The 24,577-nt window shown below is 48.7% G+C and overlaps 1 protein-coding gene across 1 annotated transcript in view; it reads right to left on the bottom strand.

Moving 5' to 3' along the window:
• Positions 1–20,813, bottom strand: part of LOC119453610 (rab11 family-interacting protein 4A) — a 256,371-nt gene extending 235,558 nt beyond the window's left edge. Inside the window, exon 1 of the mRNA XM_049668292.1 lies at positions 20,511–20,813. Within this exon, the coding sequence (XP_049524249.1) occupies positions 20,511–20,657 (147 nt within the window). The 5' untranslated portion in view covers positions 20,658–20,813. The remainder of the gene's footprint in view (positions 1–20,510) is intronic.
• Positions 20,814–24,577: the final 3,764 nt, after the last annotated feature.

Here is a 24,577-nt window from a genome sequence, read left to right as displayed (position 1 = left end):
ACTGACCTGCTGTTTGGCGGCGGTCGCCCCCGACTGCATGCCTGCCGTGCGGGCACGGAGAATACGTAAAGGTATACAGCGAGCGGCCGCCGTTTGCCGGACCACGCCCGCCCGAACTGCCTGCAAATTGCATACCGCTGTTTTCTAGAAATTGCGGGACGCCGGAGAAAGGAGGGGCGGAAGCGGCGACACACACACACACAACATGGGCACCGCCATCGCTGTATAGCTGCATGTGTCGCTTGTCGTGGTCTCCTTCCGCACTCCATACAATTTCCTCCGTCTTGCAACGGTATGTTATCTTTCTTATTTATTTTTTTCAGCGAAGATTCATGTGCTTACACCACCACACACGCGACTGGGCAGTACCGTGCGGCGCTGTTTACAGTCTACAGTCGAGCGCACCTCTACAACGAACGCCTTTACAACGAAGTGACCTGTATATACGAATGCTCTTTGGAGGCCTCGCGGGCACTTTGCTATAAGGGCGTTCGACGGTATACCGTTTCATTTAACTGTATGCGCCAGCTGCGCGAAAGGCCATAGGCTCAATGTGGGCATATATATACAGACTCTGAGGCCACGTGGAAATACACCGACGAGGCATGGCCTCCGTCTCAAAAACTGAAACGAAATATGCGAGCCGTCTCTGAAATTTTACGCTGTCTCGCGACGGCTTGTACAACCGTCAGCGCAAAAGACTCGCTCGCAGCACGATAAAGGAGGCTTACAGCCAGGACAAACGAAAAAGCCGAAAGGTATTTCTCTCTCTAAAGAACGTCGGATTTCCCGTGGTAACCTTTTACCTGCATAAACAGTGCAGCGGTCCTCTCAAAGCTTTGAGGACAGGAAACTAACGGACGTAGAAGTAACGCAGCTATATACTCCACGCTATAGCAACGCGGCAGAGTGGCGTTCTCCAATACCACTCTTCAAATGCCGACGGGTCACGGGAAGGGTTGAAGGACTGCGTACGCGCGCGGTTCGAGCAAATGGATCTCATCGAGCGAAACATGCAGGCTCGTACTATAATCGCGCCGAACACGCGCCGTTGCGTCACGGGAAAGGTGATAATGATTCGAAATGACGAAGTCGGCTCGTCTCGACGTTGCGTATATATACATGTATATATGTATATTGACATGCTTGCGTCGGGCGCGCTCTGGTAAACGCAACCTTGCGACGGGCGGGCGCGCGCCGACGCCGCCTCGCTGGCGCGGCATTCTTGAGCTGACATCAGCGAGGTCGCGAGTTCGGTTACCGCGGCCAGCTTCCGCGCTTCCTTCAAGATTATTATTTTTTTTTTTTCGCCAGAACGAAGAGCTCGCTGCTTGTATACGCCCACCACCAGCGTGCGGAGCACACAACTCTCCGAAATGCAGGGAGCGCGCGTGGCTCGTCGACAAGTCCAGCGACGGCCCGTTGTTGATGATGACGCATCGGCTCCTGTCGGATCGGGCCGCGTTCATCATGATTGCGAGGTTCCTGGCTTTCTTTCTTTTTTTTTTCCCCCTTTTGAGGGCGATGTCAGGGTGCAGGCTGGGTTCTATAGGTATACGCGCCACGTCTTGCGAGCGGATGCACTACCCCGGCTGAGCAGTGCGCTCCTGTGTGTCATTCAGCCTCGACGCGCATTCATCACGTGTCAGTTCCACGGAGGAATTCAGGAAGGAGGCGAGGCAGTCGAGGTTCATTCGAGTGTGCGCTGCCGAAGCTTAACATCATTAAATAAAGAACACAAACGATCTGTGCAAGTACGGACAGAAACGGCGCGCAAGAATGCAGCTCGAGAAAAAAAAAATGTCCGAGGATTACGATACTCCGTAATGCGAAACTTTAGCGCAGCTCTACACGCGTTTTCATTTCGCGATATATTGAGGCAATGAATTTGAGAACGAAATCACCGCACCGACTGGCAGTGGGCCAGTGCCTTCAGCGCCTTCGCAGATGGAGTGCCGGTGTGGTAATGCTGGCATGATGAGCGACATCGGAGCCAGCCGTGGAAGACGACGACGAATGCGCGAGCAGTGGCACGAGCGCGGTTACGCCGAGGGACGGCGGACGCTCAACCCCGGAACGGGCGCCTAAGACCTGGTCTCTAAAAAAAGCCACAAAAAAAAAAAAGGCCACGCTTACCCCAGACGGGGGAACAAACTGCAGTACTCGTGCGAATCCGTGTACGTTGGTATACGCTTTAATAAAATTTGCCACCGAGTGTGTTTCTGTCGAAACTCCTGTATTGTGTAGCGCAGGTTACAGTTTCAGAGAAGTACGAAGCCGTCTCAGGGCGTACCGTTCCGGTTTGTTTTTATTATTATTTTATTTTCCTCGTTGAGATTAACCGGACATAGTGAGTGTAGCGAAAATGGAGAATTATCCATCCTAATATAGGTCGTAGTGATATAATTTAGTACGGTATAGTCGTATTTATAGAATTAACGCTGTGATAGTGCGCGGCACGATGCCCCTACAGGGTCTGAAAAAATAATATAAGACTCCCAACGCACAGATCAAACGCACTTTGAACCCAAACCTGTACATGCAAAAACTTCCGTCGCCTTTTGACGGCTGGTTCAGCATATGCGACTGCATATATAGATGCAATGAAATAGAACTTATTCGACGTCAGTCGTGTCTCCCGTGAGTTGCAAGAAACGGAAGTTTAGGTATTGACAAACCAAATAAGGACCGCAGTCACTGACACAAGGAGAGGCATACAGTAAGCAGTGAAAGTACAGTAGAAAGCGGAGGGTGCCTGCAAAAAAGCACGGGCTCCCCTGAGATGCCCATACCTCCATGTAATGACCACCGACTATATGCCAGGACGTAGGTTCCGCATCGCTCGCACTTTACCATGATATGAAATGCATGTAATGTTTTTTCTAAACTTTTTTTTTTGTCCTGTGAGGATATGACGTCGCATTTTGTATTTCACCTGCGTTTGATGCGCGGCAATTTTATTTCTCTCTCCCGTGGCAATGTTTCAGTATTTGCAGTGTTGTCGTCATTTTTGGTACGTATATATTTCTTTCCAGAGTGTGACAATTCGTATTTTGAGTGCGCGTGTCATTTTATGACGTGTTTATTCCGCCTTAACGATGTTCCGCGAGTTGCGATATATTACCAAGTTTCCTTCGCGTGACAAAAAAAAAAAAAAAAAAAAGAAACAGATCCGACCAGCACCACCCCTCGGTAACAGCGTCTCTCCTTATTTAGTCATATCAATTTAATAAAACGACCACTGAAATTTCCTCCGCGCACTTTCCTTGCCGTTGTACATTCCATTTCCTCGAAATCGTTTCATCGGAGGCACGCGCCTCGAACATCCGTACGACAAAGCGGACGTCTTCGCAACACCGCAGGCCGCCCTGGTTAATATAGGAAAACAACAGGAAAGCCACGGAAAACAATGGGCGCCGAGACCAACGCCCACTGAACCGTTCTACGCGAAGAATTAACGCCACTAACGCAGCCGGGATTTCCAACGAGAAAAAAAAAAAGAAAGAGTAACAATAAAGGGGGAACCCAGTCACGGCCTATAACGCGGCGCATACGTAATGGGAGAAAGGCGCGCTGACTCCCTATAGCTCTCGCGTCGTTCTCATTCAAGCGTTTCATTTCCATATACGCGCGGCGGAGATAAGTGGCTGCAAATCTCTCCACCCGAAAGCCCGCGGCCTTCCGTCGTCCCGCGCATAACTATATTCTACTCCCCCCCCCCCCCTTTTCTTCCCCTCCTCGCCTAAGCGCTTTGCTGGAGAACGGCGGCGCAATGCATGCAGTCGGCGCCTTGGAGTACGAAACCTTGGAATGAGCGCCGCGCCGTCACTGTACCGTGTCTTCTACGCACTCAGCCAGAGAGAGAGAAAGAGAGAGATAAAACAAAAATTAATCTCCGAGTGCGTGTGCCGCGATGCTTGTGTCGCTGGCGAGAGGCGACGTTGTATATGAGAACACTGTCGCGATCAAACCGTCGGCGGGCACACGTGAAACTACTTTCGCTTCTTCCTGCACAACCTGAGTAACACAATAGTTTATCCTTCGCGCCTGCAGCCCTGCTCGGAGGTAGAACCAAGGTAAAGCGACTACCGTTTCCTCGTTTGCGTGCTTCATTTTTTTTCCTTCCCATCATTAAAACAAACGCCAAGGATAACTATAACTATAGACGGTCTCGGTCGAAAGCTACCACGCTCTTTCGCCCTTTCTCTCACTCCCTCGTTTCTCACCTTCATTCCTACCTAGTAGCGTAGAGCATCTACAAAAGCCAGGTGAGGTCGCGATGGCCCCTGTGGGAAATGAAAAGGCTCATTCCCTCTATACCCTCAGACGTTGCATTCAAACAAGGCAATGCAACGGGCTCGTAACCTCGCTTCGACGTAACATGAACGTAAAAAAAAAGAATTAAAAAAGAACACAAGGGCACAAAGAAAAGAAAGAAAGAAGAGAAGTAAAAGCAAGGAACGGATCCATTCCGCGCTCTGGTTGGCGACGGCTGCAGTTCCAAGACGGAGGCGACCAGGCGATAATCGCCGCAGCAGCCGAGCGGACAGAGCGCTTCACGCCTGCCTCGCCTGGGAACAGGACGTCGTTCGGGAAAGCGTGGAAACGGGGCGTCCGCGGGAGATTATGCCGCTATGCGGGCGAAGCGAACCTGGCAGCAATGCATGCCCCGGCCGGAGGAAGCATGCAGAACGGTGTGCATTCCCAACCCCCCCCCCCCCCCCCCCCCCCACTTGCGTGCACCATCAGGGTTCGACTCAATCATTCTCAAGGGCCGAATAAGAGTGAAAAGAAATAACGAAAGCGTACACTTGCGACAGCTGCAATCAACGCTTCGAAATATGCTATATAGCCCCGCTAATTTCTAGACGTATAGCTCTCGCACGGAGACGCAGTGCGCGTTACACCAATTTCGTGACCCTGGCATGGTGGTCTTTTGGTTACATAATTGATGTATAGTATAGTAGTATAGTATAGTATAGTATAGTATAGTATACTCCCGTATATCGCGGGAGCAGCGCCATGGCGAAAAGCCGATTCATTCGTATTATGCGTTATTTCGTTACGCGAGTACTACTGGTACGCCTTGGTACGGAGTTAATAGTGATACCGGTAACATCACCTCATCCTCTACGTGCACAAATGCATGCAATGAGTAAGAACCCTTGCTTGTGGTTGCAGCGTTTCAAGCGATTCGTACCTCCCCAGCGCGGAGACATGCGAGGCCGTATAACGCGACTAGGTGATCTAGCTGATACATGTGTTGGAAGCAAACGGCGCTATAAAGACGGGACGAAACAAGGAATCGCATTACGAAACAAGAAGAACGTCGTGTGTCTTCTTCCCTGAAGCGATTTCTTGTTTCGTCTTTTCTTTTATGCGCTGTTCACTGCCAAAAACACGTGGCGCGCGTACGCAGCGCGTAACCCACGCCCCTCCAGGTGCAGCTGCGCACCCTGTCAGCGCGGTAGACGGGCCGAATGAATTGCGACAGCGGTACCAGGTGCGCGCGCGCGCATCGTACAGTATTATACTCCCCACACACACGCACGCAAAGCTGTCACTGACGCACCTGTTGCCCACATACGCCGGCTCAGCTCATCTGCGAGCGCGTAGCGGCGGGTGGGGGCTCCCACGAAAGGCTGCCAGTATGCACGCCTCGCGGGAACGCCGCGCCGCAACGTCACGAACATACCGCCACGCTCGGCGTCCTGCACTGCACGCCGACCCGATATCCACGACACGCGAGGCGCGCCCCAACTTGGACGCAGTAGCAGTGACGCCGAACGACACCGCGACGTCGGAGCTATGCGCAGTCGAACCCGGATACATCGAATCTGAAGGGGGATCACACAAGAAAGTTCTATATATATATATATATATATATATATATATATATATATATATATATATATATATATATATATATATAGGCATTTCGACATATAAGATGAAAATTTTATACGAAATTTTTGAAGGAGGATTTTACTGCTGTTCGTTATACGCAATAATTCGTTATATCTGGCTTCGATGTATCCGGGCTCGACTGAATACACGCTAATCCGCAGTGACGTACACGCTGCGTTCTGTCCTTGGGCTGCGTGGCTGTTGGAGACACGACACAGCGATGGCTGTTACACTATATGAGCTCACTCCCTTAGTCGTTTGGATGTTCAGCCGCTGACCATCGCAGGATTCCCGAAGTTCTTTGCGAGAAGTTTGCAAAGAAATTGAACTTACCAAAGGGACCTACCTTAAAGGGAAGCTAAAGGGCACTGATTCATGATTGATTCGATCAAATCTACACATTGCAATTCTGACAAACTCCCCGCAGTGGTGTGCAGATTTCCTGTAACCATGAAATGCTGACCTAAAATTCACCGATAAAGAAATGTATAATTATCTGCATGGATCATCGGTGGACACTGTGATGACGTTCCCGCCAGCTTCCACGAAAAAAGGCACGAAAATGTATAAGAAAAACAAAAAATATGTGTGCTAAGCCAGCTCCGAGGAAAGCGGGTAGCGCTGCCTTTTGGTCAACAGCCCGGAAAAGTCTCTCTATCTTGTCTTCCGTTTTCGCGGATCAAGGCGACGACACGTCAGACGGCCTTCGCCCGTCCCTTAGCGCTAACCGTATATACATACACCCCACCATAAATCTCGGATAGAGCATGTGTAGAGCTGCGAACACGCCTAATCACATGGCTCCGTTGGTGTGCTCCGCTCTCTGTTCTACACGGTGGAAATTTCTGTCCTGAGCAAAACAGCAGGTAACCAGACATGCGTGGCAATCAGAGGGCAGCGCTCTCAAGAACACGAAGAAAACGACGCGGCAACTGCGCGATCATCAGTCCGTCAACTAAGCATCGACTCTCCCTCCCCTTCGATGCAGCTTCGTCCTGCGTACAAAAAAAGAAACGTTCTGCACGGTCTACTCGATGCCTGCGTCTCGTATGCATTTAGCTGGGCTCAAAAAAACACCGCCCGCAGTGCACACAACACAACCACTCGTCACGTCTCGCCACCACCCCGTCGGTTGACGGACACCCCCGCGATCGGGGCGAATCATAGCCTTCTTTTGACGCTTCGGCCTGAAAGGGTGTGAAGAAAGGGAGGCCGCGGCCTACAAATACACGCCTCGGGGCAGAAAAAAAAAAGTAATATCGCGCGAACCGAACGGGGCAGTCGAAGCGTCAACCGCCGGCACGTCGGCGTGGCCCAGTTATCGCCCAACGTAACATGCCTCGCCTCACCCAAACTCGGGTATAACAACAGCGGCCCCTCTCCTTCGCCCGCTCCGCAACCCCCTACTCGCTGCAGGAGGACCCGTGTCACGAACTGCCGCCCTAACACGGACTAGAGAAAAAAAGAAGAATGAGACACGGGCAGAGCCCCCCTCTTGGCCCGCCGTTTCTTTGCGCGTGCAGCAGTGCATGCACGATTTGGCGTGCTCGACATACGAGCACTGGAGAGGAGGAGGAAGACGAGAGGAAGCTCGGCGCAAAAAAGAACAACGGCCAGCCACTGTCGTTTCTGCCACGGCGCTACACACACACTACATGCACCACGGAGGAGCGCTATACCGCTCTCCTGCGTTTGGACAGACTGCGATCCGGCTCCTTCCACTGCTCGCGGCGGCCGTGTGTCAGCTGCGACGGCAGCGGCGCATTCACCTGTCGTTCCCGTCACGTGCGTGCGCCTCATATCGCGCTCGAAAGACGAGACGAAGGACAGCCACACACACCGCGAGCGTTCTCCCGGATGGGACGGTCACATGGAGGGGTGGGGGCATCGAGTCACTCGATTTCGGCGCCAGCGGGAACTCGCAGCCGGATGCAGAAGCCGGAGGAGGAATTAGGTTCTTGGAAGCCATCATCTTATGGCAGGGGACAATCCAACGTTGTATCAAGGAGAAGGGGCAGGGGAGGCGGGGGCTCAATTTTGTCAGCACAGAAGTTCCGGCATGCCTTAGAGAGGAAGAAGAAAGACGTAGGAAGGGGGGGGGGGGGGGGGGGGGGGGGCACGCGGTTCCGCTGTCTCAGAATTCGCCAGTGTGGTATGTGCAATGGAGTCAAGCTCTTCTTGGATCATGCGTGGACGCTATAACGGACAACGCCAAATACCGTCAAATTGTCAAATTCGTCGTCTAGTGAAGTTCTCGTTGTCTCAGGACGCTAATACGGCATAGTTATTGGCGCCGTGGCGGAATTGAATGATGACGGTTTCTACTGGCATTCGCTCTGAAACGGGGCGGCGATCAAAAGTCACCATCCTGCTTGAGATACGTGTAATCAAGTTTTACTACGCTTATTGCAGTCTAGCACTTTGCGTATGTCTCCTTGATATTTTCCCTCTTCATTAAAACGCCTATCTCTCTACTGGGCAGTTACCTATGCGTGTAACGTCCACTGCTCTATCGATCTCTTCTTGGTTCTTTTTTTTTTTCTTTTCCCCACCAATGCCATAAACGTCTCTCATCACGGCTGCTAACCAGTTAATGCTTCCATCCGCTGTAAATCCCAGTGCTTCTGGAAGGTACGTAGACGTTCCCTACGCTTCTTGATGCGTGAATATCTTGCCATTGCATCAGGATGTGCCGAGTCGTCTGTGGACTTTTGCTGCAGCAGGCGTCTAGTTACGAATGCATTCGCCCCGGTATGTCTTTGTGCTCAGGCCGGCAGCTTGCGTCTCGAATAGCAAGGCACTGACCCCGGCCCCTTTGTACGCTATCGTACAGATTTACTCGCCCGATTTCTTTATCGCGGCATTAGTAAATGTCCATAAACGTTCGTGTTTCCAACTTTGCATCCGTTCCGTTTCTCTCGCTTTTCTCATGACAACTCAGGGTTGCCTATTCACACTCGCAGTTGCCGTGTATTTGGCTGCCAACTTTCGACAACCTCCAGAACGTGCGACCACAGTTGTGCAGCAGGATTCACAACGTCCCTGGCGCAGTCCACGAAGAGCGAATCTCTGCAATGCATGCGTTTCAGTGTGACGACAATACGAACGACGCGAATAAGTCGGACAACATCAAGCAGATTCCACGTATATGCGTCTTTCGCTAGTACCAAACGGAACTCGAAGCCCGCATACAGCACTATTTCTATACTGTTCTCGACGACGGCCTGGTTGCAAAACATCATAACGAGAGGGAGAAAAAAATTGGAGAAGGAAAGAAAAGCGCCACACCCCGTTGTCCGAGCAACGACCGGCACACCTGCAGTCCTGTCTCGGGTTATGAGTCGCGTCCTATAGCGACGCGAAGACCCACAGAGCAATTGAAGCGAGAGAAGAACGACGAACAGACGGTTTGTGTGCGCGCATGCGCAGTATATCGAGAAGGGAATGTAGTTTCTCAACCAGTGCATATTAATAGACAAGGGAAAACCGACTGGCATATCACAGCGGACGACAGTATACTATGCCAATCTCTTCCTCCCCTTTATGCTATCGAGAGTATAGAGTACAGCGAGTCCTGAGTGTTTGCCTTTCGTTTAACCCCCTTCTCTTATCCGTGTCGTTTATATATATATTTTTTTTTTTTTTGCCTACAAACCTCTACGAAAGGAGGTGACGTCAATTCAAGCTAGGGCTGCTATGGGAACATCGCAAAGTAACGCTTCCCTTGTACTCACACCCGACCCGCATAGCTTTCAATGAGCACATTTATAGACTGCCACCCTTGCAGGCAAACGCAGATCGAGTGAGGCTTCTCTGTAGTAGATCGCCCTTTCAGTAGCGTTTCATCGGCGGAAGTATGTCCCAATGAGAGTGAGAATCGAATCATTTGCCGACACTTCCGGTTCCTGCAGTTTCTCTGCCGCACCTAAACGTCGCCGTAGCGACGAATTCATTGCCACAATAGAGTGTTAGATTAGGGGGACGCAAGCGTTGGGGGCCCCTAGCTCTTGGGGCCACGGTACTGCGCATGTGCAGAGGGGTACTGCGCATGTGCAGAGGCGTCTGCACATGCGCAGTACCGCGGCCCCAGGAGCTAGGTGGCCCCAACGCTTGCGTCCCTCTAATATAAAGCTCTCTAATGTCCCAAAATGCGGCGCTCTCGACTCTATATCTCTATTATCGCTTCCTTTATTGGTATTTTTATTGCGATATTTTTTTAACTACACGGTCACTGGCGGAGAGTTCGCCTCGAGTGTCCTTGATGGCACGAGGTAGCACACCAGGGTTTATTGGCCAGTTGCCTGCTCTGAAAGTCCACGTATACTACGTTATGCCTGCGGTATAGAAATACTTTTCCAGATTCGCCACTATGGCCGCGAGCGGCGCTGGCTAACACTCCCGTAGCTAATCTTGTGCACATGCATAAACGCTCAAGGAATTGGATAATGAGAAGGTGGACGCTGCGGTATCTTAATTGATAAAGCATTGCACACGTAATGCGGAAGGTGTGGATTCGGCTCCCGTTTGAGGTAACTTGTTTGTTATTGTTTTTCTTTTTTTTTTCAATCACTTTAATTCCCGTTTTTCTCGTTATTTCTACATTTCAATTAAACACAATACTTAATTTCCCCTATGTTCTCTCTCTAACTTCATTGCCTGTTTGCTTCATACGGTAACCAGAAAAAAAAAAGATATGCGAATCCCGCGCACACTGTGGGAATCGATCTAAGCGAATCTTTGTGTGCTCCTTGCTTTGATCGACGATAATTAGCGGTGATGTTGGCGACGAATGCGTAATTTCTTCAGCGTTTATAGTCCAATATGAGAGTGGAGATGAAGTTAGGAAATTCGCAGGCGCAAGTTGGAATACGCTAGCGCAAGACAGGGGTAGTTAAGTTTCTTCTCCTCCTCCAGGTCTTCCAGGCAGACGATTCTTCCACGAGTCCTCGTAGCCGTCCGGAGACACTTTGCACTCAGTGAGGCCAACTTAGAAATACATCAGTTTATTGCAGGACAAAGTAGCATACATCGACTAGCGGCGGCCGATTCTCGGCTCGCTCGCTCCCCCCCCCCCGTTTCATCTCTACATCCCCGTTTAAATCCCTTGCGAATTGGGGCGGGACTCTTGTTTTAGGTCCCCTCGCTCACATTCCACCAATCAGTTCTTTTCCAAGTAGGCGTGATCACCAACAATACACACTGTACCCGCCCCCAATTTCCAGTCCGGTTTTTGGAACACACCGAACAATACCACTTAAACGAACGCCACATGGCCCTCTTGCTCGAGGCTCAGGTGCAATGGCATGCCCCGCGAACACATAAATCGCCCCGCGAGCCACTAACCCCGGACATGCCGCAGAATCGTACTTGAGCGGGGCGTTGCCGCGAGGTCTCCCGTTACATACGTATGCTCGGCGGCGTAAACTGTGTGTCTCCCACACCGCAACGGGAATGCCGCCACCACCGGCACTGCCTGTGTTTGTGTTAGCCCCCGAGAGCGCGCCTATATATGCCGCTGAGTGACATGCGCGCTGTGAGGCGGCTGCTTGGCCTCTCGGTATACGTACGCTTCTCCGTTAAATGTCCGTATATCCTAGGCGCCGCAGTGGAAGTGCGCTATCCCCAGCGGTCCCCGTCTCGAAAAGCAGCGCTGTTCTAAGAACCCAAACGACGTCGGCTGTGAAAGAATAAACAACCGCGCGAGTGTCATGCTTGTGGCCCCCGGGTGGCGTTCAATGCATGCAAGGCTGATTGGATCAGCCAACTTAACTGGGTTAATTGGAGATCGCAGCTAGGAGAGGCCTTCGTCCTGCAGTGGACATAAATATAGGCCGATGATGATGATGATGATTATGATGATGATGATGATGATGATGATGATGATGATGATGATGATGAGTTGAGGTTAAACGTTACCTTGCTAGCACCACTGCTTCTTGGCCTGCGTAGTCCACAGAACACACACACAGGGAGACGTGTTTGCTTGAGGCGTTGTTGTGCGTCATTGCTCGCAATTAGAGAGGGTATAGAGCATCATCATTGCCTCACATGGCGCATCGCATCGTGCCCGAAGTGTTAAATTGCAATTGCATTACGGGGCTTAATAATTAATTCAATTAGTTATTATAATTGTATGTATACATTGTACACATACATTCGCTGCGTAGCGACCGGACCGGTCCACGCTGAGGTCTAGTGAGATAGGGGGTTGATGGAGCTCTACGTGGCCTGATCCACCCCTACATGCCGGATTAATGTCAATAAAGTCATTTTCTCTCTCTCTCTCTCTCGGGCCCTCGGTTGCCATTATTCGTCCCTCTTCTGTATAACCACTGTTGACACTATACTCGCAGTGTCTTTCCCTATAGGCAAGAGCCGGCGGGGCCTTGAACCTGTTTCGGAAAACAAACCCCCCCCCCCCCCCCTCCGAGGCCCCGCTTTTAATTTTTCTTTTTTCTCCCCTCCTTTCGTGCCAAACCACAAAGGAACGACCGCAGGCTTCAAGGCTTTTGCTCCGTTGTCTCGGCGGAGAGCGCGTGCCACGCACAGTGCGCGTCTGTGTTGGCAGGCTTCCCGAAACCGACATCCTGTCAGCGTGCGTTGAGTCAGCGGGCCACCTTCTTTATTTTGCGGAGCGTCTTGCCTGCGTGCAGTGAAGGGCGCGAATGAAGGCCGCAGCCAAAACGAAAAGACCACGGCCCACAACAGGCTATAACCTCCTATAAGACCCCCTTCCCTTGTACACATTTCACATTGCCCTGCGACTTTTTTCTTTTTTTTTCTTTTCCGTAACTCCCTCGGACGTGATTACGCAACGTATTCATTCTGGGTATGAAGTGTACAGTGCATGTGTTAACTGTAAAGAAATAGTTTACTCATATTGTCATCCGCTTTCGAGGAATTTGACATAATTGATTTAGACCACTGTGTCGTCCCAGACGGCGGAAAGCACCATTGATGTGCGTTTAAATATCGCCGAGTTTGCGCGAAAATACCGGACGCGGCAGCAACTCGGCAATGTGCTCAAAGTAGTTCATCTTCACCTTTGCGTTTAGGCAATGAAAAGCAGTTTTTACCGTAGCAAACACGAGGAGATGGTTATTTTTGTTCACGTACATGGAGACGCAGCTTTTGGCATCTAACCCAGCGATTAAAATTTTAAGAATTGTCCTTCACGTTCGTAACGTAACAGTAGACAACAAAAACCACCTTGAAGAGCGATTGTGTCCCGTCGTTGTATTCGGGTCTCAGGAGGATAACTATATATGAGCCGCCTAACAGCGAAATTTTCGTATACGAACATTCGCAAGAGACAACGTTCGAATATATCGAATCCAGTACCGCGTAATTTCTCATTCCTGAACGACCTGGAGCATACTTGGAAAGGCAGCGTGCCGTAATTCAGTTTGGTAAAACTAGAAATCACGGCTTATTTTCATTATTCGAGACACTTTATCGAGCAAGTGGTTGACTATACTCGTACGCAGGTGATGAGAAACAATTAAGTCGACCTTACGTTGTAGCCTCATGAACGATTACAGTAGCCAACGGAAAGAACAATGCGGCTCTAATGGGTGTACGCAGAGCGTTTTGTTCGTTAATGTAAAACTGTATACGTGTAATGCTAAAGCACCGCGCGTCACTTTCAAGGGACGCACATGAAGGGGGCTTCGCCGAGTAAAAAACTTCGTTTGCATTTTTGGAGGGAGGCGATAGTTTTACGTTATACCGGTCATTGTTACTGAATAGCATGAAACGACAGCGTAGAAAGTCAGCTGCTCCCGAATATATCCTGCAGGAGAGTCGGTCGCAGTAGCGACGACTTGCGACGTTCTGTCTCCCTGTAGACTCCAATTAGCGCCGTTAATATGCACATCTGAACACAAGCGAATATTCGAAAATGCCGAAAAGCAAATTCTCATATCAAAGACAAACGAAATCAGCAAAAAAAAAATATTCGATTGGCATTTTACACTTCCAATATTCCCACGCCTATATTTAAAACGGAACTAGCGATACGACATGCCAAACTAAACAGCGCAACAGATGCGCTGTTCGGGGACACTCAAGCCTCAGAAAATGCTACATCATGCCCAAGGTCGCGGGATCGAATTCCGGCAGCGGCGGCCGCATTTCGACGGGGGGCGAAATGGAAGAACGACCGTGTATATACTGGGCTAACGGGTGCCCGTTAAAGAACCCCCAGCAAAACGCATCCGAATTCGCCTACTACTGCGTGCCTCATGATCTAATCGTGGGTTTGTCACGCAAAACCCCGTAATTCAATTCTTTAATGCAACGAGAGCACCACAACACTCCACTCTTCATTCAGGCTTCGCGTCAGAGCAACAGAAGATGGTGATGGCCTCGTAAGCTGGCTTCACTTCGTTCTCTTCTCTCGCGGAATCTGTGAACATCATCCGTTTTCAAACGACGTATAAGCGGTCACGATACGCACGTTTTCTTCCCGCTCAGAATGAATTATTTATCAGAGCACGACCTGTCTACATCATCTTTCTATACTGTGTGTCTTCTTTAACGCAATTACGTATACTTCTAGAAAACAAATCGCGCGTCAAACCGTCGCCGTTTCTGTCTACTCACGCTACCTTTGTTTTTTTTTTTTTTTCTACTTCATCAATGGCACAGTGTGCAGACAGGCGACCTTGCGGACCCGCATCGGCCGCCAAGGCTTCGCACGCAGAATCGCTTCGCTCTCCTCCGGCTTCAGCGTGGGAACCCACATGGACGCCTGTCCTATAACGGTCGCCGTATATACGGTGTCCAATCGAGCATATCATAATACTGCGTGCAGGACAAACGCGCGAACGTCGCTCTCCAGGCGCGAGAATGCCAGCGCCGTAATTGCGCGAATCGACACTATATAGGCAAACCCGGTCCGTTCTTGCGCGCAAGAGCCCTTTGAGGCTTTGGTATGCCTGATTATTATTGTATTCAAAGTGACAAGAATAATCGTACCATCTATCTATCTAACCCGCGCACATTAACGGCTCGCGCGCGCGATGCACAAAATATCGCTGTATTCATTCCATGCATGCGCAGTCGCATTAAAGGTCGCACTCTTTGATCGAAAAGGGCACCAACGCATCCTAAACATTCCTCGTCTAACGGTATAGACGCGCGAGCCTGGGTGCGCACTACTTTGTTTTTCGGTGACCCCAATGACGCGCGTCGTTCGCTAAAATCGCGAGTTAAGGAAGCGCTAAAGCCAAACGCTAAAGATGTTTCGATTGGTAAAACATCCTTGAAAGGCGGCCTTTTTATAATTGATTTGGCGTGTAAATACTGTTTATACGAGTGGAATGTATATTCTTGTTAAACTTTCCTTTCTTCGATCCCACACCGAATCATCGGGGCCAGTATAGGTCAGCGTGATGTCGCAGATTTCAAAGAATATATTCTCGCATATTAGCCGTCCTTGGCACTGGAAAAGCTCTCGCAACTTGTTGGGTTGAGTCTCTGGTTCTCTTCGTGCCTCAATTGGCTTCTGTTTAATGTGGCAATGCGGTTCCACCTTACCAATCCTTACTAATAAACAATTAACTACACATACCTGAGTGAACAGTGTAAAAAATCCACGACTGTGGAAGTAAGCTGCTGCTTCAGATGGCGGTGCGGCCCGCCGTTCTTGCCTGCTTTGTGGCTTACCAAGCGTCCTCTCACGGTAAGGATGGCTTTTTAGCTATTACGTAAAAGGCAAAACTAATTAATATACAGTTCTACTTAGCATACCATCTTTTGCATACATTTCATTACTAAGGAACGCATGCAAGTTCCAGCACGCGATTATTCTGCTTAAACACTTCCATCTTTTAATACGAGTCGTACAGGCTATAAACACTATACGCCAAGGCCCCATTTCCTCCACTGAACGCCACCGGATGACTCAATGGCGCGAAGCCCACGGTACCGATTTTCTCGCAATTGCACCAGCGTCGCAAGGTCGGGATTATTGATAGAGATCAATCAGGGGAGGACGCGCTCATTCGTCGTCGCAGGAGGATGAAAGGCTGCGTAATCCGCTGTAGGGCAAGGCCACTCAGCGAAGTGCCCGCGAACATATATATGAACGGCAGTCGCAATATAGTAAGCGAAACATGACCCGAGCGACGGGAAGTCACAGCAGACGACAAGGGAACTTTTGGAAGGTCGTCTACTGCTTCGCGTCCATCCGCTGTTTCTTGTGTATGTCACTATACACAAGATTAGTCGGTACATCTAACGTTAGTGTGTACGCAGTTTACTTTTGTGTGTGTGTGTCTGTGCGTGCGTGCGTGCGTGCGTGCGCGCGTCACTTTTTCTCTGCCCTTAGACTCTCTTCCCCATGTTGTCGCAGTACCGCGCCTTCCCCGCTTGTGGGGTAGCCAATGAGAACTACCTCTGGTTAACTTCCCAACCTGTCTATGCATCTTTGTTTCGTTTCGTACTGTGTATAGTTCGATATGAAAAATATATATAACAAAATGTAATCGCAAACTATACCACACAGATAACCTCTCGTTGACCGCCACCGAAACAACATTATACCCTGGTTCTGTCCAGCTACGTGGCAGTCGCACATTTTTACATTTTGGAGCAAGTTACACATGGCATACACCTGATTCACATACAGATGATAACCGCAGGGCCTTCGCACGTGGCTCGGGCTGTGGCTCGCTTCTGCGCCCGCTGTGCTAATGGTTACGATGCTGCAGAAAAAAGGACGTGCAGAGTGTCCTCGACTTCGTTCGAAAAAGAAGGCCTTCCGCTCGTCGCAACGCTGCAAGAACGTCAGACGACCGGTCGAAGTGAAACGAACCTTTTCTCACGACCGATCGCGCCGCCAGGTGGAACAGTTCGTGTCGTGCGTTTCGTGCCTTCCGCCTTCCACGTTGTCCTTCTGCTGCTGCCCCGTTTCGCGACATTAAGACATGCACGTTCCTAGTATATACTAGGTTGCTCGCATACTTCCTTTAGAGAGAGAAAAAGAAAATGTCGAGGCAACGTAAAAATACGAGCGTGTGTATACGAGAATGAAACCACGTCATCGGCGATGCAGGACATGATTGAACGCATAAGGCTTCAGCGGCGAATTGCCTTGATAATCGTCCTATAGTGGATACGTAAACGGCGCGCAAAAAAAAACAAAAAAAAACGAGGGCAGTATAGTAAAGACAAATTAGAAACACACGTGAGCGCCAAGAGATAGGTGCCCTTGCTTTGGTGCTCGACTTGGTTACGCGGCGTTTACGTATCCATTAGAGCAACGAACCAACCAGCACCAATTACAGTTTGGATAATCATCCTTTCAGCGTAGAAAAGCTGTTTTGTGGGCCATGGTGGAAGTAGTCAGTAAAGCAATCTGCCCTAAACGCCTTAAACCTTCAATGAAATCGATATTCTAGATGTGTATTACCACTTTGCGTGTCCTTCTGTGTTTCTTGTCATTTTGCGTATTGGATTGCCTTGATTGGTTGACTAGTGTCTGTCCGCACCGACTGCCCAATGTGCCGTTTTGTTACTGATCTTTTTTTTTTTTCTAGATTGCTGTTTACGCACGCTTGACAAAGTGATTTATTGCCTGAACCGATAACCAAACCGACATTGCCGACATATCAAATTTCAACTAAACGCAGCGCTGGCTAATTTAGCTATACAAGACCCTTGGAACCCCCTTATAAGTCCAATCACGCAGGCTTTTTTTTTTTTTTTTCAAGCCTGAGCTTGAGTCGATGCATGCATCGAGCCCTGGAAGACGTGTTTCTCGAGCACCTTCGACTTCGATCGTGTTTAAGTAGCTCGCGTTTCATGCTTCCCATCCAAAATGTATTTACAGAAATTATGTTGCTCTGCTTCTAATGAACTTTCTGTTGAGATGCAATTGAATATCACTCATAATTTTGCAGAGGGATCGACCAATGTAAGCGTGGCAGGGATATTAGTCAAGTCCTCCAAAATTGTTTACAAACGTAATTTGCATGCGCGTACTGCAGATGCGCCTCGTGCATCTTCTGCTCAAGACTACAGTTTGCCCGATACTTTTTTTTTTTCTTTTTTTTCCTGGCTGTTTTACCACAAACTGTGCAACATTTAAACCAGAAGCCATGTGCCGTTATAAACCAGTTGCTGTGCAGACATTCTTGAATAAAGTGACTCGTTCATTCCATTTCTCTCTGCTTTGCGGCTAGTTAATTTACACTAAAAAATAAACGATAAAGGTAAAAAATATTTGCAATAAAGATACGGTTACCTTGGTTCGACAAACTCCGCCCTAAAGATTCCAACTTATAAAGTGCCGAAATTACTGCACCCGGCTCAGATAACTCAAAAATATTCTGCACTGTATTCCCCGATTGTCCTTCGTTTTCATCCATATCGTTTCCGTGATAACGACCAATTTCATTTTGATACCCGAGGTTTCCAGTTCCTTTTGATTACAAGACTGTGTGACGGATGATGTCTTCAGATGATGTAATATTGACTAGTTGTTTGAAATCGTCTATACGACGTCCTGCGCGCTGGCAAATACAAGTTATGCGTACCGATTTACATAAACGTACGCTGTCGTTCAACGACCCCCTGCGGCGGTTATTTTATTTCACTGCTACTAAAGGGTTCGCTTTAACCGACCGCTAAAGCCCGGTTCTTCTTTTAGCCTGACCAACGACCGCCTAAATAAAAAGAAAACGTAACCAGAACACCACTTGCCGAGAATAGGGGGGACTTTCCATTACGTCGTGAATATCGAACGAACATCTACGACCACAAAGGCCCAGAATCGATTACCAATAGGGGGCTGGCGGTCAGCGGGTAGGCTAGGTACAGCCAATAAAATAAGGAAACCACAGCGCACTTCACTACGCAAGGAAAATCGATGAACCGGTTTATCATAGACCGCATAAGTTAGCCTTCGCGTACTTCAATATTGCCACCCAAAGCGGAAATGTCGCGTCGAGCCATTCACGCAAAAGTTGCCCCTCGTATGCGGAAAATCAAAAGACCAGCCAAAACGAAACAGCAGGGAGGATTCCTGGTATTACGCCAAAACACGTAAAACAAGAATTATTCCGCACAAATATGCTAATCAGGTTAGCACGACAGGCCGATGGCGATCCGCTGTGATACATAATGAGCGTTCGATTCCTAAGAAGGAGGGATACCAAAATATATTCGCTTCACTAACCTTTCTGGTCCAGCGATTACCAAACCAGAGTACCACCAATGGTAATTACTTAATTATGCTGACTTTGTGCCGCAGATTATCAGTTCTCTCCGAAATTTCGAAAAAAGTCAAAATAATGCCGCATATGCCAAGATTACATGTCTGAGCTGTAAATTCGGAGCCTGTCACCTAAGCGTGTTAAGTTAGTTAGGCACGGCATGATAACAACGTTTGAATAATTCGTACTCATTCCTCGTAGAATTGTATCTGCAATTTAGAAGTTCGAAACTCGATCCACAAGCTGCCCCCAAACAGAATTTGTGACAAACGACTCTCGCGCATATTATGAAAATCTGGTAGGGGAATTTTATTGTTCTTTTATTCCTTCCTGGTCAAGTTGCACAGAATAGAAATTTGTCACTGGAACGAAATTCGGACCAGAGAGGGTTACTAAACAGCGAGCAGATCGCAGCGAATGCCGGCGGCAACCGACTTGTGACGTCAGTACCAGCACGAGCAAGACGCGACGCGTAGGCCAAGTCAATAAAATCAATCGCTCGCGACGACCCGTCTACGCACCGAAGGGTATAGAAACCGTTCGTCGATGCCGCCTCTATCAGCTGTGCAGGAACGGCGCGCCGCTCGACACATCGAACGATGCGAAGGGGGTGGATTTGCCGCATTGTCCGTCGCGCTTCATTAAAACAACGCGGCGAGAAAAGGCGCATCAATCTTATCCAGCCGGTTCGATGCGACAAGCGAAACAACGTGAACGATTCCCGCCGCACTGTCCGATCGACCAACGAAGTTGCCGAGCGACGCCGAACAAGTAAATCGGTAGATATTTGCAGATCCGCGCGAATTCAGCGAGCGATGCAGCGAACAGTTCGAGCAATTGCCAACGAAAATGCCGACGTTTTATTTCGGCAAACGGCTTCCCAGGCGAGCCGAAAGGAGCGCAACTTCGAAGTTGTGTGTAATGCAGATTTGTCACGCTTGTTTTGTACAAATTCGCTTTCGTTACTTCATACGCCAGCCTGACAGACAGAGCATTTTCTGAACTGGCGGAGCTCACGCGTTTTCCAACTTTCGGAAACAAACCGCGAGTGCCAGAATGAGCCCGCAGTTGCACTGGCGCGACGCCAGTAAAACATTAGCGGACAGGAAACGCGAGGCGAAATTGCCGCTGAGAACCAGACGAGTCGGGTAATTTTTAACTCATAACTACACCGTCCGACGTCTCGCATTCCGAAACAAGCCGTAACGGCATCGCGACGACTTCGACACGCGCGGTGCAGCGTGCTGTGAAGTCGGGTCGCGGTCTTCCCGGCAAAGCGCGCTCAACGCAAACAAATCTGTCTACGAAACGAGACAAACAAAAGTTTTGAAAAGTAAACCCACTGCGGACGACGACGGCCACTCGCGAATGACTCAAACTCACCTGTTCGCTGCCGGCGAAGTGTTCGCGGCCGAGCTGTCTCAGCTTGTCCGAGGTAATGTATCCACATCGCTCTTCGTCGCACAAATCAAACACCTGACGTAGCTGGCCGATGATCGCTTCGTCCGCGTCAGCCATCACGACACACATCACAGGCCCGAGGGGCCCCCACAGAGCACACACACAGTATCGACGCTGCCGCCGGAGCCGACTGTCAACCGTCGTCACCGAACGAGACACAACCGAGCGAATCGGCGGCGCGGCGGCGGCACGTCCGACTCGCGGAAACACGCCGGCGCCATTTTGCGAGGCGCGCCGCGATAACTTTTTGGTCGCCTAGCAACGAGTGCAACAACACAGGGCGGAGGAACACGCGCACTCGGGGGCGGTGGACGCAACGCGGCCGTTCCGGCTTTCCGGCCATCCGCAAGAGCACACAATTCGCAAAGTGACCAGCTTCTGTTTAAAATTTATCGTAAATATCGAGTATATAGCACATGAGCAGAGATTAGAAGCTTTTTATAAATTCATTTATTGCTAAACAATACGTTATTTGTTTACACCATATAAGAAAAGCCGCTGCTAGCAGACGACGCGCCCCGCCACGCTAGGCGCGATCGCGCCATCTGTCGGCGTTCCGCGCACATTTTGTGGCATAAACAACGTGACAATTTGGCGCCCTATTTGAATGGTTTTTCATAAATCAGTCCTATGCAAGACCTCGGGCCATATGTATGATATACACAGTACACTCCTCGTAATTTGGCATGTATTGTGTTCGCAGGAAGAGCTCATAGGGGTTTGACAACCTACCGAGGTAGGCGACTGAACTCAAAGAGCCACGCAAACTCTTTCTTTTAAACCACTCTTACAAAGTGACTCTGTAGACGTTTTGTAGGTTAGCCCACGAAAAGGTAAGATTCGGTATGTTGAAAAAATACCGCTGCAGAGATGAATCATCACTTTCTCACCAGCGTTGTCTAAAAACTTTTTGTCTGATTTTTTTTTTTTTTTTTTTTTTCATTAGGACAGGAATTGTCCGCAATACTTGTCCGTCCCTCGTAGCCCCTGTGCATTATGGGACGGTAATACCTATCGATCAAAACAGTTCTATTACAACAAGTTCTGACAGGTGAAGCAGCTGTCTATTCTATGCCAATTCCACTTTATTCGACGTGCGGCACGACGTATTGAAAACCATGCTGCACATCACCTGTCTCAAGCTTGAACCACCTTTCAACACAACACTGAAACACAAGCGGCCTTGATTGAAAGAGCTCACGGAGCACCACCATGACACCCACTGACGTGTTAGTACGATTCAGGCGCGCCCGGCTTTGTTTCTGGTTGCACTCTCGACAGCGTCGCTGACAGCCAATCTGCGAGCCATTGTGCAGCCACTACTGGGTCGCTACAACGTGATACACGCCGAACGAGCAAACCCATTGTTTCCATTACCGTGGGAAAGTGACACGTCTGGTGTCTGCGTTGTGAGGCATGCCCGATTGAACACAACGTTACGCACGTTGAGTTGGGCTTGTGTGTACAGCAGCAACGATATCCACATTTCTGAAATGCAGCACCGTTTGGGGGTACACAGGGTAATCATTTTTAAGTATTACGCAATTTTTTTAAATCGCCTGTGCCAAATAGGACAATTCTTCTCGCTGAGATGGATTATTCGAAGAGGCGGACATTACTAGCACGCGAAATCGAAACACATATTCAGCTAATTAACAAAAATTTACTAATTAACTTCTTAGTTAATTACTTTACGACACATATTGCACTTTACGAATTGTAGCCGGTGAGTTTGCAAGACGCATCCACGTGAAATGAATTTCCAGGATGACACCAGTTTCGAGATAATATTTCCCAAAATGTGGGACGAAATACATGGGCGTTCCCCTTACTTTTGTGCTTCAATGTATAAAACAGCATTTTGGTAAAAAGTAAGTGGAACAACAGTGCATTTTTACGGCGAGTTTGATGGCGCACATCTCCAAACTGGTGTCATTCTGGAAATTCATTTTAAGTGGATAAGCCTGACAATCTCACCGGCTACAATACGTAAATTGCAATATGTGCCGTAATGTAATTAATTAGGAAGTTAATTATTGAGTTTTTGTTAATTAGTTCAATATGTGTTTCGATTTTTCGTGCAAGTAATGTCCACCTCTCAGAACCATCCAGCTCAAGGACTATATCGTTATGGTATCTTCAACAGGCGATTTTTTTAAATCACATAAAACTTAAAAATGATCATCCCATACATACTTGTGTCAGGCAAAGATAATCGTGGGGACTACTGTGTGCGTGGGTTTGCGCTAGAGTTCGTATGGCTACATTGCCTTCCGCACTATTTCCTCGCATTTCTTAACGACGCTGGCACAGAATTCCACTGTCGTTTCGGTCTGCAGGACCACGTTACCGAAATAAATAGACCTAATAGGTCGTCCACGTTTTAAGGGACACGCCTTGTTAGTACTTAAGCTGCAGTATTACTTCAGCGTTTCTTTTAATTCATGCTGTAAATGGCGATTATACAACGACTAATGTAGGTATGTATTAATAAAAGACTAGTCTGCTGGATACGCCTAATTTAGGCTGGTGTGAGCGCTTGAATACGAGTGAGGTGTTTCCCCTAAAAGTGTACGACCCTGTACATCAAGTTTGTGCATTGCTCCGAAAGCAGCCACAGTCGCGTCTCAGAGGCCAAGCGTAACACTGCGCAGGAGAGTTTGAAAGGGACACTATAATGACAAAAATAGGTTGAGCAGTAATAGGAAATTACACTTCCATAATACAAAAAAGAACGTGTATTTCTTACGGTAATAGGAAGCCTGATAAGCAAGAAAACACACAAGATCGAAAGACGGGTACCATGACGTCGTGGATTTTGACGACGTTTGCCAGGCGTATTCTTATTTTTTTTTTTTTATCGGTAAGTATAAGGCTACATTGAAGAAGGAGGGGCCAAAGAATGAATTTAGCACATTTCAAAAAACTTTTACTGTGACACAATGGCCCGAATACGAGAATATACAGTAGAATCGGCTTAAACAGAACTCGAAAGGGGGAAAAAAAAGAAAGTGTTCCGCTTACTGCGAAGTTTCAATTAAGCGAACGACACAAAAAATCAAGAACAATTGCTTTATTTGAAAGGCTTTGCGTGTTTTAATTTTACTGTGGTCAACAAGCCGACGCTATTACGCTCTGCTTATAATATTATCGTACCCGCATAAATCGATAATGCCTCTTTAAGATGGAACCTGTGCTGCCTTCCCTTTCAAAAGGAGACAACTGACAGGAAAACTGTTGCTGCGTAGACGCTTCAACCGCAAGATTAGCACCTTATTATTTGTTCGTGTTGAGATGCACGCATTCGCATCTAGTCCTTGGAAGAAAGACTGGCGTTCCTGGCAGCATGAATTTTCTTTTCGTCTTGCATTATCCGTCTCAACTAGGGCTTCAGAATACGAAACATTACTGCGCTTTTCGTCTTTGGTAAGGTCCATAAAAAAAAATTTAATTATGGGGTGTTACGTACCAGAACAATGATCTGATTATGAGGCACGCCGTACAGTGGGGGAACTCCGCAATAATTTGGACAACCTGGGGTTCTTTAACGTGCACCTAAATCTAAGTATACACGGGTGTTTTCGCACTTCGCCTCCATCGAAATGAGGCCGCCGTGGCCGGGATTCGATCCCGCGACCTCGTGCTCAGCCGCCCAACACCATAGCCACTAAGTAACTACGGCGGGTTCGTGACGCCCATTTTACTAGGTAGTGCTAGCACCTTGCGCTCTCGCTTTTTGACGCAAAAATTATACAATGCGAATGCCCCATAGCAGCCGCTGTCACCACAGCATGGCAAATGTGACATATTGGACGTTCTTGGCTGTTGGTCATCACCGTTTTACATCGGCGGTCACAGTGCTCATGTTTTTTGTGTGCTATGACGACCCACGAAGTACGTGGTAGGTTGATGTTCCAGTTCAGACTTGGGTTCGGCTTCCACCGACGGGAACGTGTCTTTTCATCCACTCTCTTTTCTCTTTTCCTTAT

Source organism: Dermacentor silvarum, chromosome 5 (genome assembly GCF_013339745.2).
Source record: "Dermacentor silvarum isolate Dsil-2018 chromosome 5, BIME_Dsil_1.4, whole genome shotgun sequence".
Lineage (NCBI taxonomy): Eukaryota > Metazoa > Arthropoda > Arachnida > Ixodida > Ixodidae > Dermacentor > Dermacentor silvarum.
The sequence above is the reverse complement of the archived record's forward strand: the minus strand, read 5'-3'. Positions and strand labels throughout refer to the sequence as shown.